At 41.1% G+C, this 18,973-nt stretch overlaps 1 protein-coding gene across 2 annotated transcripts in view; it reads left to right on the top strand.

Moving 5' to 3' along the window:
* The window catches only part of LOC126480972 (two pore potassium channel protein sup-9), a 104,398-nt gene extending 86,093 nt beyond the window's left edge, over positions 1-18,305 (top strand). Inside the window, exons 6-7 of one of the 2 annotated variants that reach the window (XR_007587492.1) lie at positions 12,658-14,890; positions 14,985-18,305. Coding sequence is in view for 1 of the 2 variants with exons in the window: in XM_050104409.1 (XP_049960366.1) it covers positions 12,658-12,964 (307 nt within the window). In the remaining variant the exon portion in view is untranslated. Of the gene's footprint in view, positions 1-12,657 lie in introns of both variants that reach the window. The other variant, XM_050104409.1, reaches the window with a different exon arrangement.
* The last annotated feature ends 668 nt before the right edge of the window (positions 18,306-18,973 follow it).

Below are 18,973 nucleotides of genomic sequence, written 5' to 3'. Positions count from 1 at the left end.
AAATTTGAAATGTAGACAGCTGCAGGTATTTTTTCATTTGACGTTTTATACTGAAAATCCGACGTCCCTCAACCGTCCTGTATAACGATGGCTTTACAGAGACTTGTTTACAATATATCGCACCCGACAATAACAATGACACAAATCAAAAACGCAGGACTCGAGAAAATCGTCCAAAAGAATTCTATAAAACTCTTACTGAGATTATATAAGCGTCCTTTAAATTTCAAATAGTTAATTTTACTGCCGGCCGGAGTGGCCGAGCGGTTCTAGGCGCTTCAGTCTGGAACCGCGCGACCGCTACGGTCGCAGGTTCGAATCCTGCCTCGGGCATGGATGTGCGTGATGTCCTTAGGTTAGTTAGGTTTAAGTAGTTCTAAGTTCTAGGGGACTGATGACCTCAGATGTTAAGTCCCATAGTGCTCAGACCCATTTGAGCCATTTTGAGTTAATTTTACCAGTAAATTACGTAATAGTGTATATGATAGTAAAATGAACATGTAGTTTTGTTCTCATCGAATGTGAGGTGCTAACTAACTTACGTTATGACGCCTCAAAGAATATACGTTCCCTCTTGATTCTCCCTGTATAGCCGGCCGGAGTGGCCGTGCGGTTCTGGGCGCTGCAGTCTGGAACCGAGCGACCGCTACGGTCACAGGTTCGAATCCTGCCTCGGGCATGGATGTTTGTGATGTCCTTAGGTTAGTTAGGTTTAATTAGTTCTAAGTTCTAGGCGACTGATGACCTCAGAAGTTAAGTCGCATAGTGCTCATAGCCATTTGAACGATTTTCTCCCTGTATATGAGTGGCTAGTCGCTTAATAACAAACAGTGGCCGAAACATTCATTCAGGGCTCATTAACTTCCTCTTCCCAGCACTTTAGGTAGGAAGCCCGACACATCCGAAGTTCTGAAATGCCTGTTACACTGATTAAATTATCAGCTGGGATGGTAGACAGATCTGTAGTCAAGCTGAGGGTTGCCCTTACGTCAGCATATGAAATACACGTAGTTAGAATATGTTATACCGAAAATAACATTCCACAAGTTTCACATATTGATGAATCATCCTGCTGGAGCAGGAAAGTGTGTGTCATTGGACAGTGTCCTATTCGCAACCTGGTGAGCACCACATCCTTCCATCGATGGATGGGTGATCGATTCCATTGACCCACATGCACATCTATACTCCGCAATCCGTCTTATGATGTGTGTTGGGAGGGGGCGACTTGTTTGTATATCATTGTTACTTCCCCCCTTACAGTCGCGAATGGTGTACAGGAAGACAGGTTGTTGGTAGGCATCTGTGTGGGATTAGATACCTGTAATTTTACCTTCGGGTCTTTTCGTGAAACGTATATAGGAGAAAACAATATTTGTTGACTCTTCCAGGTTTTAACAGTAAACCACACCACGATGCACAGTGCCTCTCTCGTACCATCTGCCACAGCATATGGGTGAGCATCTCCGTGACGGATCGCACTGCTCTTCTTTGAATCTTCATTGTTTCCTCTTTCAGCTCTGTCTCATAACGTCGCAGTCTGACGAACACAATCCAAGTATCGGTCAAAAAGCTACCGCCTGCGTGGTTGGACTACAGTTCCTGAGAATTCTTCCAATGAATCTGTTTGGTATCTGCATTTCCTACGGTTAGTCTTATGTAGTCTTTCCACTTTAAACCACACCGTACGCACACTCCCAAACATGTTGTGGATGTGAGTGCTTCCAGTGACTGTTCGGCAATCGTGTAATCACTTAGTAATGGAAATTACCGTTTATCTATGCGCAATATGTTACACTCGTTCACACAGACAGCTTATTGCCACTGCCTGCACCAGACGTCGATCTTATCAGATTTTCCGGGATTGCACAACTTTCTAGCATTGCAACTTCTCTATATACAACAGCATCATCCGCAAACACTCTGCGGAAGCTTTTTACGTTATCATGCTGTTACATTGGGCGGCAAAGATGTAGCGCGAGGTCGATCAAGCGCGCCTATCACGAGAGGCCGAAGACAAGACTCGCAAGCTCGACAGCAAGTATTTAGATCGCCACCGCTCACCGGAGGGCCTCAGTCACTAACTCAGTCACTAACCCAGTCATTCTTACTGACTCATTCTAGTTCCGCTTCTGTCATTCATTCGCAGAGCGCGCATAGGCTACGACAGTATACAGCGTCACTTTATAGCGAGACCACCGATATCGTCTGCAAGAGGACTATTACGGAAAAGCTTGTACCACAACACATGGACTCTATTACAAGTTAAGTAGCCGTTATCTGTTCGTGTAATTGAAAAACCATGTTAATCTACGTGTGCATTTATGTTGTGGAAAGAGGTTACTGGCCACCCACAACCACATCCTCTCCCTTGCTTCCATGGTACAAGACTCTACAGTGTCAACGAGGATATTACAGAAGGTGTACTGAACTTTGAAAAAAGAAACAAAACAGAAAGAGTGAACGTTCTGAGCTTAAGATATGGAACATGTAGCAAAGCACAAGAACCACGTCTCGTGGTTGTGTGGTCACGGTGTTACACCACAAAGCAGGAGATCCATGATCAAATCTCCCTCATAAACATTCTTTTTTTTCGCAAAATTATGAAGTTTTCGTCTGGTCATTGCTGTGTCTCTTGTCTTTCTGTAGTTTTGTCAATTGTCATACTATACATTGAGACATGTGGTGCAAATATGTTACTGACGCAATTAAATATGATGAATAGTGAAAGCAGGCGAGATCCCGCATAGACATCCCACAGAAACGAAAACAACAAGTAAACGGATGTGAACTATGTTACAACAAAGAAATTCAAGAGTCAAAACTTCCAAAACGGAACACAATAGCCATAACATGTGGCATTTGTGTACAACAAATAGGAGGTACGTACGTTTGGGGGCCCCTTCCGTACACCTCGCTGTTGCATACGGACTTTGCACCGCGACGCAGATACAAATTTGAATACGGCGAACAGACCGGATGGACAGTTCATAATTTTGGAAAAAAAAAATACAGCACCACACAACCATGACGCCGCGGCTACTGAAATTCTCTGGATGTTACACATCTTGACTTTGAACAGTTCACTTCTTTTTCCACAGTTCAGTACACCTTACAAGTTGAAAAAGAGTGTGTGTGTGTGTGTGTGTGTGTGTGTGTGTGTGTGTGTGAGAGAGAGAGAGAGAGAGAGAGAGAGAGAGAGAGAGGGAGGGAGGGAGCTGGCTATATGCGCGTATGATAAACCCCATACCTCAAAAATATTTCTCTCCTTCATACCTCCTCTGTGTTACCACAGATGATATGTCACTGATCTCATTTGTACTAAGGCTGTGGTACAGGCGAGGTGCCTATTTGCTTCCACCGCCCAGATTGGAATGCAGAATTTCTAATAAATGTTCAGCAACCTGCAGTCTTCTATAGTTGTCCCCTGCGCAGAAAACGGCACGTAGGTCGCGAATCCGTTACCTTGAGGCTGTAAGAAACTCTTAGCGGGGAACTGTTCTTTTAGAAATAATTAAATTCCCAATCAGTTTGTTTACCCGGGCTGTCACTCAGTTTTTATTAGCAGGACAACCAGAAACTGCACATTACATTCTACTTTAGAGTCACAAAGAATTTCCATTCTTCAACAAAACAATGAACTGCACATTTTTGTAATTGCTGTCACATTGTTCTCAAGTATATGTCCAAATAACCATACATTGCTAATAATGTCCTGCCACTGACAACGATAGACAACATGTCTGTCCTCCGAGACTACCGAACCTTTACAAACTAGACCCTGAAAATAAAGTTTTAAGTGACACCGACCGCGGCAGACAAAATGTCTATCCTCCGAAACTGCCGAACTATATCTGATAATTAAAAAACATAAATTACTAGTAAAGTCTTAACTGACACCGACCGTGGCAGCCAGCATGTCGTTCAATGCTGCCGAACCAGCTATGATGTTACAGCCGAACCACATCGACCGCCATCCAAGTTAGGTGCGATCCAAAGATCTCCGAAGTGGTTCTGCCTTCTTGTTTAGCAGTCGTTTACCATTCTGTAGGTTACTAATACTTGTGAAATAATGGAATGATAGCACGCTATTCAGAGGGGCTGTAATTTGAAATGCAAGTAAATACGCTGTTTAGTTTGTCTAATGTTAATAATAGAAGATTATCATTTTGGCACGGAACTTCCGAATGCAGCAGCCAATCGCAGAGAAGGCCCACAATTTAGACGGTCTTTCTCACGATACCCGTACCGAACAAACCATCTGTCATCGTTATATCACGCCACGTTACGTTATCTTGCCATTTCTGCCTTCTCGACTGCTCTAACAAGGGAACCTCCCCATCGCACCCCCCTCAGATTTAGTTATAAGTTGGCACAGTGGATAGGCCTGGAAAAACTGAACACAGATCAATCGAGAAAACAGGTAGAAGTTGTGTGGAACCGTGAAAAAAATAAGCAAAATGTACAAACTGAGTAGTCCATGCGCAAGATATGCAACATCAAGGGTTAAATGAAATCAGGAGCACCGTGGTCCCGTGGTTAGCGTGAGCAGCTGCGGAACGAGAGATCCTTGGTTCATTCCTCCCCTCGAGTGAAAAGTTTAGTTTTTTTTTTATTTTCAGACAATTGTCACATCCACAAGAAAACCTAAATCGGGCAAGGTAAAAGAATCTTTTTACCCATTCGCCAAGTGTACAAGTTAGGTGGGTCGACAACATATTCCTGTCATGTGACGCACATGCCGTCACCAGTGTCGTATAGAATATATCAGACGTGTTTTCCTGTGGAGGAATCGGTTGACCTATGACCTTGTGATCAAATGTTTTCGGTGCCCATCGGAGAGACGCCGGCACGGTATCTCAGCGTGTTCTGTCAGAGGGTTAGTTGCCCTCTGTAATAAAAAAAACTGAGATAATGGATCAACTACGAACTGAAACGGGTGTCTTGCGACGTCCGCACCGAGCAGATACAACGAACGAAAACAAGCAAAAAGAAAAAAAAAGGCACGTCATTTCGTCTACTAATCGCACGGTTTTGCGGTGCGGTCGCAAAACACAGACACTAAACTTATTACAGTGAACAGAGGCGTCAATGAACGAACGGACAGATCATAACTTTGCGGAAATTAACTTTTCACCTGAGGGATAATTCCACACAACTTCTTCCTGTTTTCTCGATTGATCAGTGTTCAGTTTTTCAAGGCCTATCCACTGTGTCAACTTATAACTAAATCTGAGGGGGGTGCGATGGGGAGGTTCCCTTGTAAGAAGATCTTGTAGCCGAATATGATGGCTAAAAAGCTCGTGCTCGATCTGTGTTCAGCTTTTGGCGGGCTATCCACTGTGCCGTCTTATCACTAAATCTGAAGGGGTGCGGTGGGGAGTTTCCCTTGTCAGAAACATTCATTCTAGTTTCGCTCAGCGCCGCTGTGTGCCGCCTGCTCCACTCCGCCCTGTTAGCAGCGCCACTGTAAACACGCGCACTCCGCGGCACTCGTTTGTTTCGCCGTCGCTGTTTCGCTCGCCGCACCGCCCTGCTCCAATCGTGCCACGACGCTCCACTATCACTGCATCCTTAAAACAGTTTAAACGTCCCTGATTGACATTTACTCTGGTGACATCCCACGTTCGAAGCCAATGAGCCCTTCGCGTGGGCCCATTCTTCTGTTGCAGCTTCTCTGCCGGCAACACGACACTCCCTGCGTCCTTTTATATTGGCAAGTCCGTCTCTCGTGACAACTTCCGATCAATTCCACATTGCACAGGGGTGTACAGAAACCTCTGCTCAGATAGTGTATTTGCTGGGAGCTACTCCAATCCTTCCTCTTTCTTCTGAAGTGTGATCTTTCTTTGAAATGAGATGATACCGAACCATGCAGGTAGAATAAGGGGAGATGGCGCCACAGACTTACGCTGTAAGTTGTTTTGATGCCAGTGGGCCGGGCCTGACGCCATCTTGGATCCCCCAAAACATTAGCAGACGAGTGTTTACAATTGCTTCTTGTTCGTTATTTCTGTCTTGTGCACGTGATATTTATTTTATATAGTAAATTTTACACTGTTTTAGTGAACAACACAGCATAAGGAACGCAACTTCAAACGTTTTTCTGGTCTTAAATGCGTACTCGATACAGTAATACGACACGAAAATATGACGCTTCTGCCCTCAGTACTGTAATTCCTTTTTGCTTATACACAACGAATAACCGGGATGATAAGTATGTGCTATGAAAAGCGTGCTTTCGTAATCCATTTCTATTCACTTTCATTGTGTTTGTGTCGATAATTGATAAAGCAGAACTCCAAAAGCAATGATTAGTAGTTTAGAGGCACCGATTTGTATTCGTTACATTTTCAAGTCAAATGCAAAATTTAAATGTTCAAGTTTGTAAGAAACTTACCTTATTTCCATTGGGGTCCCATAGATGTATGCATGGATGATACAAAGAAACCAGTTCTCATGTCAACAAAGTGAACGATTCGTTAAATTACGAAGGCAAAGAATTGAATTTAAGATTGTCAGGCCCATTGTAGTTTACACATCTGCTTTGTTTTTAAATTGTACCTCCCAAGTTACATTCAGTGCGGCAAATATCAGCAATTTGCAGGGTAACACGACAACACAGCGATTAATGTAATGATCTAAATAGCCTGGACTTAGGTAGGGAACTTCGCTTTAACAAATATGTAACCCTTTAAGTACTTATAATTTAACCACTGTAACAGGTGTTCCACACATTTTACTGAAGATTTAATTAACTACATGTAGTTACATTAGTCTTGTATTAAGTCATTGCATTTTAAAACATTGGTCCCCATTTCCAGGATATTTCTTGCCACAACTTTTCAGTTACTTGGGAATAACCAAACACTGAAAACCAAGTGTATTGCTCACCTCCAGAGATCTAAACATAGACATTAGGAAAATGACAGCCAGAAATGTTAATTTAGTAAACATGTTAAGATCCTATAATCTCTTTTGTGCTAATGAAAGTCCTACAAGGCACTCCTCCTGTCTTGACAATCTAATAACAAATGTATACAAATGTGATTTTGAGCTAGGGTTACTTAATGTCGATTACCTGTCAGACCATAGAGGTATATGGGTGAAACTAATTACTAAAAAACCAAAAGAAGACGAGGAACAAACTCAGTGTGTCAGACTATCTACAGATACAAATATTAACAAGTATAGAGAAGAACTTAAGTTTATAGATTGGAATACTGTTATACATTCCTCCAGAAATGTTGATGAAGCCTTCAGCACATTCCTCAAAATCATTTCTGAAATCTTCCACACATGCTGTCCACTGGTTAAAAAACAAAAAAACAAAAAAGTTAGGAAACCTAGCCACTCAACTTTACAGAAGTGGTTTTCACCCCAATTACAAAAACTGAGACTATTGGTAATTACTTGTCACGATAAGGTTAAAAATGGAGCAGTAGATAAAGAAACTTACAAAAACCAGAAAAAAATATAGATGTGAAATTAAAATAGCCAAGTGTAAGGCAAATGGTGATTTCATTAAAAAATCACACAATAAATGTAAGGCTGCATGGAAAGTAATAAAAGCAGAGCTAGGTATGGATATAAACTACAAAGACAACACAAATGCTGCTAACGTCACTGCTGATGATTTCAATCACTTTTTTGTCAACTCTGCCAATCTTAGCCTTCCAACCCATAGCCACCAGAATTCCAATTCAACACATACACCTATTTCTCACCCAATATCTGGCAGAAATTTTCAACAAAACATTACAAACATAGTGTCAGCTTGTAAATGGAGAGAAGTACAAGTAACTGATATAATTAAAGCAACCTCTAAATTAGGATACTCTAGATCTGAAGATGTGTATGGCCTGTCAAACTATGTAATTAAAAAAGTTGTAGATCTCATAACATTCCCTCTTTGCATACTGATAAACTGGATGCTCTCGAGTGGACACTTTCCAGAATGTCTCAAAAAACAGTTGTCATACCATTATACAAAAAGGGTGACAAGTCCTGTATCAATAATTATAGACCAATTTCACTTGTGCCTATTCTCTCAAAAATAGTAGAACATTGCATAATGCAGCAAATATGCATACACCTATCAGACAATAATATATTAAATGATTCTCAGTATGGATTCAGGTCAAACTTATCAACAGTCAAAGCAGTAGAAAACCTTATTTCTTTTGTACTAAGCGCATTTGAGTCAGAATTATCTGCTGAAGCCATTCTAATTGACGTGAGTAAGGCTTTCGACTCAGTTAACCACAAATTATTATTAGATAAACTGTGTTGCTATGGAATCAAACACTTGGAACTCTCACTAATTGAATCATACCTCAGCAACAGAAAACAAATAGTAAAGCATAATGACCAACAGTTACAGACTTTAAGTATAAAACGAGGTGTTCCTCAGGGCTCAGTGCTTGGCCCTCTACTATTTATATTGTTTGTAAATGACTTTCTGAACAACTTACCCTGTAATTCTATCCTCTATGCTGATGACACAACATTAGCTAATTCTGGAAAGGATATAAACATATTGAAGGAGGAAAGTGAAGAGTGTCTCAAAATATCTAATATCTGGTTTAAAGCTAATGACTTATCTATGAACCATGAAAAGACTGTCAAGATAATCTTCAGTTTATCAAACAGTAACATGGAGTTATCATCTGTTAAACTACTAGGAATACAAATTGACTCAAAATTAACTTGGGACACACATACAGATTATGTATGTCGAAAGCTATCACGAGTTATCTACCTACTAGCCAAACTACACACATGTGTTACACAAGATTTATTGCTTCAGTCATACTATGCCTTCTTTCATTGCCATCTACAATATGGCATTCTTTTATGGGGTAACTCTCCAGGAGCCAAAAAAATTTTCACTTGGCAGAAGAAAGCAATTAGACGTTTGTACGGAATCACTGACAACAAGACCTCATGTAGACCTTATTTTAGAGACTTAAAAATTCTCACAGTCCCATCTCTTTACATATATTGTTGCCTATTAAACATAAAAGAAAACTTAAACCACTACACTATAAGGAAATCAGTTCATCAACACAATACTCGACAAACAAATATGATTGATATACCCACAACCAGGCTTAAGAAAACCCAATCTAGCTATGAATACATAGGCATAAAATTATTCAACACTTTACCCGTACAGGCTCAATTGGTTTCAATGGATATTTTCAAAACTAAAACCAAAGTGTGGATGAAGAAAAATACTTTCTACAGTGTAGAAGAATTTCAGAATAGTTGTATAGATGATCTAATTTATTGATAAACTAAGGCTTACTGTTATGTATAGTTATGGATGTAGAGGCAGCTAGCTATAAGCTAATAGGGTACAACACTATCTTTTTTTTCCATGTAATATTTTTGCTATATGAAACATAATGTACAAATAGCTATAATACTTCTGACAACATTGATTGCATGTTAATGCTGATAAATTATGGCTTACTGTTATGTATGGATCTAGGTGTAGAGGCTGTTGTAAGCTAATAGTTTACAACATTGCTATATTTTTACTATGTAATATTTTGGTATGTAAAACATAATGTACAAATAGCTGTAACTCTTCTGACGACATCGATTGCATGTAGGTGCTGAAAGATGGATAAAATAAATAAATAAATAAATCGCAGAAATAAAACCATACTGTAAAACTTTACAGTGTATCAGAATTTCAAGTATATATAAGGAAATAGCACTTAAATAACTCCACTTACGAATGAAATGTGATTTGTTTAAACTTTAGACTACAATCAGAACGATTAGTACACCCGTAAGCAACGCAAGCCGGCATTTTTTATCAAAACACTTCACAACTACACGGAATCAAACCACCAGATGGGAAGGTTTTGGGGTAGCTAACATGGCGGATCTTCACTTGGGTTGGCTTCAAGCTTGTGACGTCATGACAACTCCTCTTATTTTTACCTCCATGTACCGAACAGGAGGGTACAGCATGGAGTAAATGTCTCTGGAGTGAGCATTGCGTTCTGCGCATGTTGTCTACATTAAACCAGGATTGTCAGGTGTTTTCGGGAGTTCGCTGTGCGTGTGTGTTTTCTGCAGAGTTTGAAGTTTATAATATCAAGAGTTTTTGTTGTGTTTTCACCGTCTGTTGATAGTGTAATAGCGATGGTGAATTACTGTTGTTGCAACGGATGCAAAGAAAAATATGTGAAAGGAGGGATAGTAACTTTTCATGGGTACTATGTTTAAAAATTTCGAGACGCATTATAATTACGGCTTGATTCTGTAGACCTATTTTTCTACGATTTTGTGACTATATAAGGTACGGCACGTACAAAAGCTTACAAACAATCGTTTCCTCTCGTAAATTTGCTAGTGGAACAGGAAAGGGAATGGTTAGCTGTTTCAGCAAATACTATCCTCCATGCATTTATGAGTGACTTGTGGATTATGTATATAGATTTGAAAGACGGGAGACAGATAAATTCAATAGACTTGGAGTCTGTAATTGTCTTCGTATAATGTGTGTGTCCAAACCTTTTTGTTTACTATAAAGTTACAGTAGGAGACTATGTTAAGTGTGTCTAGGACATGAAGAATGATTATGTGTGATTTATATTTTAGTTTCACGAAGGATGAACAACGAGTAAAGATGTGGCTGCAGAAAATAAGGAGGAGTAATTTTGTCCCCACAAAATATTGCAAAGTATGTTCAAAACACTTTGAAGAGGAACGTTTAGACAGAGAAAAATTTGGACGTGTGTGGAGGGAGGTAGATGCTATACCAACTATTTTTAATTTTCCACAGCACCTACTACCAATTTCTGCATTCAGCTTAAATACATTTTCTGCAGTGTAGCTAATCAAAGTACACATTCATCTTCTTTGGTGTGTTTTGCCTTCAATTTATTTTCTTCGCCATTTGATTAAGAAGTGTAAAATATTAATAAACATGTCCCCAAACTCTTTCATTAGTGTCACTTTCCACTTCCCTTAATGGTGTTATATGGGTTGACTGTTACATGACCAACTGTATTTGCTTTACAGTACATTTATTCTCCGATCGCCTTCCCCCCCCCCCCCCCCCCCCCCCCTTCTTACTCAGTCTACTATTTATTTAATAAACTGGGAGCAAGTACGTAAAATGCGTTAAATAAACTCTTCAAAGTGTCACCAGTAAGAAAAATTGTGCTTTAGGTCGCAAAAACGAGAAGATAAATACGCGAAAATAGCAGAAAAAAACGACGAATTAGCAGGGATATAATCGCTAATGTGTGGCAAATTCGGTGTTTTTCGGACAATTGCAAAAGTACTAACGTAATGTCAAGTCGTTTCGCAAGACTATCACTGCAAAAATGTACGTCAGGCTCTGTAATACTATAAAGTGCAGTATCATACCGGAAACTATCAAAAATCGAGTGCATCTGAATTGTGACACCTATCGCAAAGAAGCAGAATGCAATATCACTTGCCCTTAAAAGTTACGTAGCTGGTTTATTCCCTGTCTCAAATGGATACTGTTAAAATGTCTGCATAACATATATAAATAATCCACGACAAGTACGAAAAGAATCCGTCACAATATATATAAATGACCTAGTAGATAGTGTCGGAAGTTCCATGCGGCTTTTCGCGGATGACGCTGTAGTATACAGAGAAGTTGCAGCATTAGAGAATTGTAGCGAAATGCAGGAAGATCTGCAGCGGACAGGCACTTGGTGCAGGGAGTGGCAACTGACCCTTAACATAGGCAAATGTAATGTATTGCGAATACATAGAAAGAAGGATCCTTTATTGTATGATTATATGATAGCGGAACAAACACTGGTAGCAGTTACTTCCGTAAAATATATGGGAGTATGCGTGCGGAACAATTTGAAGTAGAATGATCATATAAAATTAATTATTGGTAAGGCGGGTGCCGGGTTGCGATTCATTGGGAGAGTCCTTAGAAAATGTAGTCCATCAACAAAGGAGGTGGCTTACAAAACACTCGTTCGACCTATACTTGAGTATTGCAAATCAGTGTGGGATCCGTACCAGGTAGGGTTGACAGAGGAGATACAGAAGATCCAAAGAAGAGCGGCGCGTTTTGTCACAGGGTTATTTGGTAACCGTGATAGTGTTACGGAGATGTTTAGCAAACTCAAGTGGCAGACTCTGCGAGAGAGGCGCTCTGCATCGCGGTGTAGCTTGCTGTCCAGGTTTCGAGAGGGTGCGTTTCTGGATGAGGTATCGAATATATTGCTTCCCCCTACTTATACCTCCCGAGGAGACCACCAATGTAAAATTAGAGAGATCTGAGCGCGCACGGAGGCTTTCCGGTAGTCGTTCTTCCCGCGAACCATACGCGACTGGAACCGGAAAGGGATGTAATGACAGTGGCACGTAAAGTGCCCTCAGCCACACACCGTTGGGTGGCTTGCGGAGTATAAATGTAGATGTAGATGTACTAGGGATGTAGTGACATTCGAAATATACAGGGCGCTGTACAGACAAACACACGACGTCCCGAGAACACGTGACCAGGCCTGCAGTGTATGTTGACAACACAAAATCTGTTCTGCGCATGTGAATGCTCACTCCAGAGACGAGAGACTCTCGAACGATTGTGGGAAGTGTGCACGCTGTCGGCTGAGGAGTGTGGTCGCGTTTTCGCAGGAACGCGGAGGACGTGCGCCGCGAGGACACGGAGCTGCAGCCGGCGTCTCAGCACGTGCTGACGCTGGACGGCGAGGTGCTGGCCATGAACGGCAAGCTGCTGGCAGGGCACGCGCACGCCGGCGCCGGCGACGCGCCCGACGCCGACCAGGTGTCTGTGTGCTCGTGCACCTGCCTCGGGCCCTCGTCCTGCGCAGCCGCCTCCGCCTCCGGCGCCGCCCCCGCGGGCTGCTACCAGCCCTGCCGGCCCGACCAGCCGCTGCAGCCGCCCCCGCACGCCTCCGCCACCAAGCGCGCCTCCGTCTAGCCGCGGCTTGCCGGCGCACCGCCTCCCTGCTCCTCCGCTTACTACGTCGTGTGCAGATGTGGGGACTTCGCACAGTTCCGCTTGCAGACTCAAAAGAGACGTCTTTAATTTCAGCAACTAACTTCTCACCGACTGAAAACTGCTTTTCATTCAAACGGAGTGCGTCGTACGACACTTTCGACTGCGAAACCGCAAGGTGTAGGTTCTGACGTCTAATAGCGCAGTGTCTGCTTCCTTGGCGCACGACAGTCCTTCTCCCCACGAACTGTGAGAGTTTTGTCTTCAGTGTACGTGTAGTGGCTGTATTTACAGTGTGGCATCACGTATTTGCTCTCTGTTCATAAAAGAATTGACACCTTCAACACAATATCAATACATAACCCATTCCTTTCGAAGAGCACCGATGGGAACGTGATTCTTAATGTCACATTTCCTTATTTCCCGAGACAGTACATAGAGGTGGCACTAAGAATGGCGCACAGGAAATTTACTTGCCGGACATATACTGGATTCGAAAATCCTTCCCACATCAGGATTCAAACAAGCTATCTCCTCCGACTCGAGCGTTCCCACAAAGACGTGTACTAGCGAACTCTGTGATAGACGTGGGTACCGTCCAAAAGATTTCCCGTGAGTGGAACGACCGTGTGGGATCTGGAGATTAAAGGACTGAGGGGAATATGTACAAGCAATTTGAATAACTGGAGTACAAAATGCATTCGTAGCGGTGAATATTAACCACCATTGGGTGTAAATTGGAGTGACGATAACGAAAATTTCTGCCGTACTGGGACTCGATCCCTGATTTTCCATTTTACAGGAGTGGTCACCTTGACTGCTTCAGGATTCAAACAAGCTATCTCCTCCGACTCAAGCGTTACCACAAAGACGTGTACTAGCGAACTCTGTGATAGACGTGGGTACCGTCCAAAAGATTTCCCGTGAGTGGAACGACCGTGTGGGATCTGGAGATTAAAGGACTGAGGGGAATATGTACAAGCAATTTGAATAACTGGAGTACAAAATGCATTCGTAGCGGTGAATATTAACCACCATTGGGTGTAAATTGGAGTGACGATAACGAAAATTTCTGCCATACTGGGACTCGATCCCTGATTTTCCATTTTACAGGAGTGGTCACCTTGACTGCTTCAGGATTCAAACAAGCTATCTCCTCCGACTCGAGCGTTACCACAAAGACGTGTACTAGCGAACTCTGTGATAGACGTGGGTACCGTCCAAAAGATTTCCCGTGAGTGGAACGACCGTGTGGGATCTGGAGATTAAAGGACTGAGGGGAATATGTACAAGCAATTTGAATAACTGTAACAAGAAATGTATTCATAGTTGTCAATATGAACCACCATTGGCTGTAAATCGGAATGACGATAACGAAAATTTGTGCCATACTGGGACTGGATCCTTGATTTCCCATTTTATAGGAGTGGTCACCTTAACTGCTTCAGCTACCTGAGCACAAATCACAGCCAGACCCAAAGTTCGACATGTGTTACATGTGTCACAACCTGCACTTGTACGTTACGTGTATCCCTGTTTGGGAAGACATATTTAGTGAGAGTCGAGGGCCTGATATTGGTGAAATAGCAGTGGCTGTGTAATATCCCTTCGTTCGTGTCCAGAGGAACATTACATCATTCTTCTTAATAACAAAGGCACTGCTATTTCCTAATTTAACAGCTTTTGCTAAGTCTACCGTCACCACATTATAACAATTGTAAAAGGCTCCAACCATGATGTTGACCATTTAGCCTTGGCTTCGGGCCTGTTATAACAGGGACAGGACCGATGGCCATACTTCCTTCAACTTTGTCTTCGTTTGCTTACCATACTATAGGGTCCCCCACGTTATCCTGCATAGCCAATGTCTAAGGAGTTCCGATGGGTGTATGTGACGAACACTGCCGAGTGAGTAACACATTATCGCTTTTGCAAAGTTGTGAACAGTTTGTGTAAAAAGCCATCAGTGGTTGAAATCATGTTTTTTTTTTTGACGTTTCAGGTTAGTCGGCGACCTCAGAGATGTCAATCCAAAATGCGTATTATGACTTTACGATTTACAGTCTGGAGTGCCACAGGGACATCTTTCATACCATAGCAAACAATACTGCATTTGTGTTTGTGGTGCTGGAGATCCATCGTTCGCTCTGGATTGCACACCTTACTTCTTACTACGGCACGACAACTAAAAGAAGAAACTGTTAGAAATTCACGCCTCCATTTTATGGTGGTTTTATGGGAATATGTACACTGAGGGCTCATGAAAACACAATGGCTCCGCAATATTCTGCACAGCAGGCAACTGCCTTGACTAGCAATATGTAGAGGGTGACAATTATTGAAGTATATGAAAAAAAAATTATGGCGTCCACACACTTTATTCAATACATAAACGTTACTACACATATTCTAATTTAGGTTATGACATGTACAATATGCCTGCCATCACTGGTGATGATGCGGAACTGACGAATGGCAAACTTCTGCGAGACCCACGGAGTGTCGGAACATCGATGCTGTTGACGACCTCCTGAATGGCTGTTTTCATTTCAGCAATGGTTTTGGGATACTTCTGCACACCTTGTCTTTAATGTAGCCCCACAAAAAGGAGTTGTATGTGTTCAGATCCGGAGAATATGGGGGCCAATCGAGGCCCATGCCAGTGGCCTCTGGGTACCCCAGAACCAGAATGCAGTCCCAAAAGTACTCCTCTAGGACATCTAACACTGTCCTGTTTAGACGGGGTCGACCTCCATCCTGCATGAACCACATCTTTTCGACATCAGGGTCATTTTGGATAATGGGGATGAAATCATCTTCCAAAACCTTCACTTACCATTTGGTGATCACCAAGTTATCAAGGAATATTGCATCAATTGTTCCATGACTGGATGCTGCACACCACACAGCCACCCGTTGAGGGTGAAGAGACTTCTCGATCGTGAAATACGGTTTCTCAATCTCCCAAATGCGCCATCTTTGCTTATTAACAAACCCATCCAAATGAGAGTAGGCTTTGTCACTAAACCAAATGCGCGTGCACAAACTAATCCCCATTGTGCCCAGTGGCCAACTGTGCAATTTGAACGTCCTAATGCAAACCATTCAGAAGTTATAATGATTCATATATTTCAATGATTGTCACCCTGTATATGTGAGGCATACTGTGCAACTCCACATTTTGTTCCATTTAATCTCATCAATGTTCAGCTTCTATAGTCGGTGGCAGCGTTAATGGCCGCTGGCCACACAGCTCCCGAGAAATGCTCCATTGTCAACTCAGCTGAAAATGCACCAGTATCACCACAAGCCACTGCAGTGTGTTCCTGCAGTCTGGCAACCTCACAGACCGACTCGACTGAACCTGCCTCACATTTGAAGAACGAGTACTTCAAATATAAGGTCCCTTGCCTGTCTGTGTAACTCTTAGCACCTTCTAAGTGTTTCAGCTATTATTAAAAAAAACTCACAGAGTACACAGAAATCAATCAATCATAGTTTTGCACACATAGAACATGATAGAATGCTCAAATGTGATGGATGTTCGCACAGCACAGAACGCGGAAACTGAATGAGCACTGATTGGCTAGCTGCACAGCTATCTACTTTGCATCCTAGCCCAGAGGTCAAAACCATTGTATGGACTATAAGTGTAATGAATATCAGCAGTATTTTCTTTGTTGGCAATGGTTAGGTACATTGTAATCATGAAAATAGGTTACCTCTGTTTCTAAAAAAGACTGAGGCACCTGTGTGATTTGTGAACAACATGCCAATGAACTGTTGTACCATATTTCTGACAAGTGTGCATAGACCTATTCTCGATATGGAAAATAATCCTCATTATTCTGACATACATTTCTACAGTCATTTGCATCAAAACTGGACTGCACTAGGCAAGTGACTTCCACTTATTAAGATCCAATAAGCACCTGTCTAACGAGCATAGCTACCAATGAATGAATGATACTATTATACTGTGTTCTGGATTTTTGTGGTATGTTAATGCAGACACAGTCTCACTTCCACTGTAATATTTCCTCTGCAATCTACAGTCATGTCAGTGGATCGTTCCATAAGCCTGTACTTCATTTAGATTTGCTGGGATGCAACCATCACCAAGCTCTCTAAATGGTATGGCAACAATATTACACCTTGATGGGAAAACAATAAACAATATACAAATGTACTGAGCTGTGTGTAAGTGTCAGTGCATGTGCTTCTCAGTGTGCATATTTCTTTCTGTTGTTTGGAGTTTCATGGTAAGATACAATTGCAGATGATGAATGCATATGAAGTAGAACGATTTTTCCACTTATAATTAAAATGAAAATGTAATTGACACACAAAGTGAAAGAGGGGACACTTACATAATATTACTCACTGAAATGTGAGAGAGGAAACTCGAAACTAAATAATCAGTACTTAATCCACAATGCTTACACACTTGTTCATACTGTATACAGTCTGCTTTCCTTCTGGTTTGATATGGGTAGTAAAATGCTTTCCATCTCAGAGATCAGAAAAGGGAATCAGAGTTTTACAGACCTCTCCCACAGAGTCCTGCATTAGCAAATATGGCATCACAGCAGCATAACACTATGAGGTAACTTGTTGAGAACAGGTACACAGAATGACTGTACAAGGATTGTGAATAAACAATGAAAACAAAACTAAAATGGAAGTTACTTGGAAAAATCTCAAGCAAGCAGAATAAGTTGGGAACTGCCCATTCTAACATCAGTTAGTGAGGTTAACACTGAAATGTATTTAAAAGATAGATCAGTGTCAATCAGTAAAAAACAGGTCTTTTAAATTGTTTTTGTGCCTAGGGTATGACTGCAGAGTTTTCTACACAATCTGCTGTCAAAATCGTACATCAGACTGCCACTAAACAATATTCTCCATCCTGTAAATGAAACACACAGTGAAGCTAAAGGCATTGAAGATACAATTCATTGTGGTCTCAACCACAATCACTTGTCACAAGAAACCCTCATTCATGTGTTCCACAGAGAATACGTATTTTCTATTTGAATATTGTTTAGTATATTTTTGGTGTATTACACACAAAAGATACACTGTAATATATGTTACAAAATGACAATTACTGTCGATGAAATGCTTTTTTTTTCCAGTTTCACACTTCCTATTTTTATATTGTTGTTAAATGGTGTACTAAACAAATAATAAAGATTTTACATTTTGTCTTCCATACAAAGTTATAAGAAATTTATAAGCTAATCTCTATACCTAAAATATTCTATTTTCTGTGTCACTAACCACAATTCCCATTTATGTCTGTAACATAGTCTGTGAAAATAAATGCACTTAACAACATCGTGTTAACTGATTTTAATACGTAGATGTTTTCTAAGGTAAATTGAAATAATTAAAATTGGACAATATCAATTAATAAGTCTAGAATTAATTGTTAAAGATATATCACATGAACATATTTCAGTTATAGCTCCTCTTTTGTTATTTTATTAATATTTATTACACTTTCATGAGAATCATAATTTTTTAAAAAATTTCAGATTATTTTGCTATTTTAGTAACGTTATTTTCATTTTTAATACTGACCTTAAATCTGATGAATTCTGTTCAGAAGCTCTAAGCAATGACCAGTTAGTCTCTGTTTTGTTCATGTTTGAGGTATCTGGAAGCTACTATATCAAATTGTTTGAAAACTTTGCTTACATGTATATTAGCAGTTTTCTTCTTACAGGTAAGAAAGGTTGGATAGCAAGAGAAACACATGAATTGTTTGGATAACTTCAACCTGCATTTAGGTGCTGAAAATTATTGTCAAACTGTCTTAGAATGCACCACTACTGACACAGCATTTAAAAATAAAACAGTAACTAAATGGTAGGATTGATATTGACTGACCTTTAGCTGCAGTGGAAATCAATTAGGTCCTGTGACTCTGCCATGCCATTAGTAAAACAGCTACACTGTGCGCCAAAATGCTCGCTAGATGTGCTG

This window comes from Schistocerca serialis, chromosome 5 (assembly GCF_023864345.2).
Source record: "Schistocerca serialis cubense isolate TAMUIC-IGC-003099 chromosome 5, iqSchSeri2.2, whole genome shotgun sequence".
NCBI classification, from domain to species: domain Eukaryota; kingdom Metazoa; phylum Arthropoda; class Insecta; order Orthoptera; family Acrididae; genus Schistocerca; species Schistocerca serialis.
Note: the sequence above shows the minus strand (reverse complement) of the source record. Positions and strands in the feature narration are given on the sequence as shown.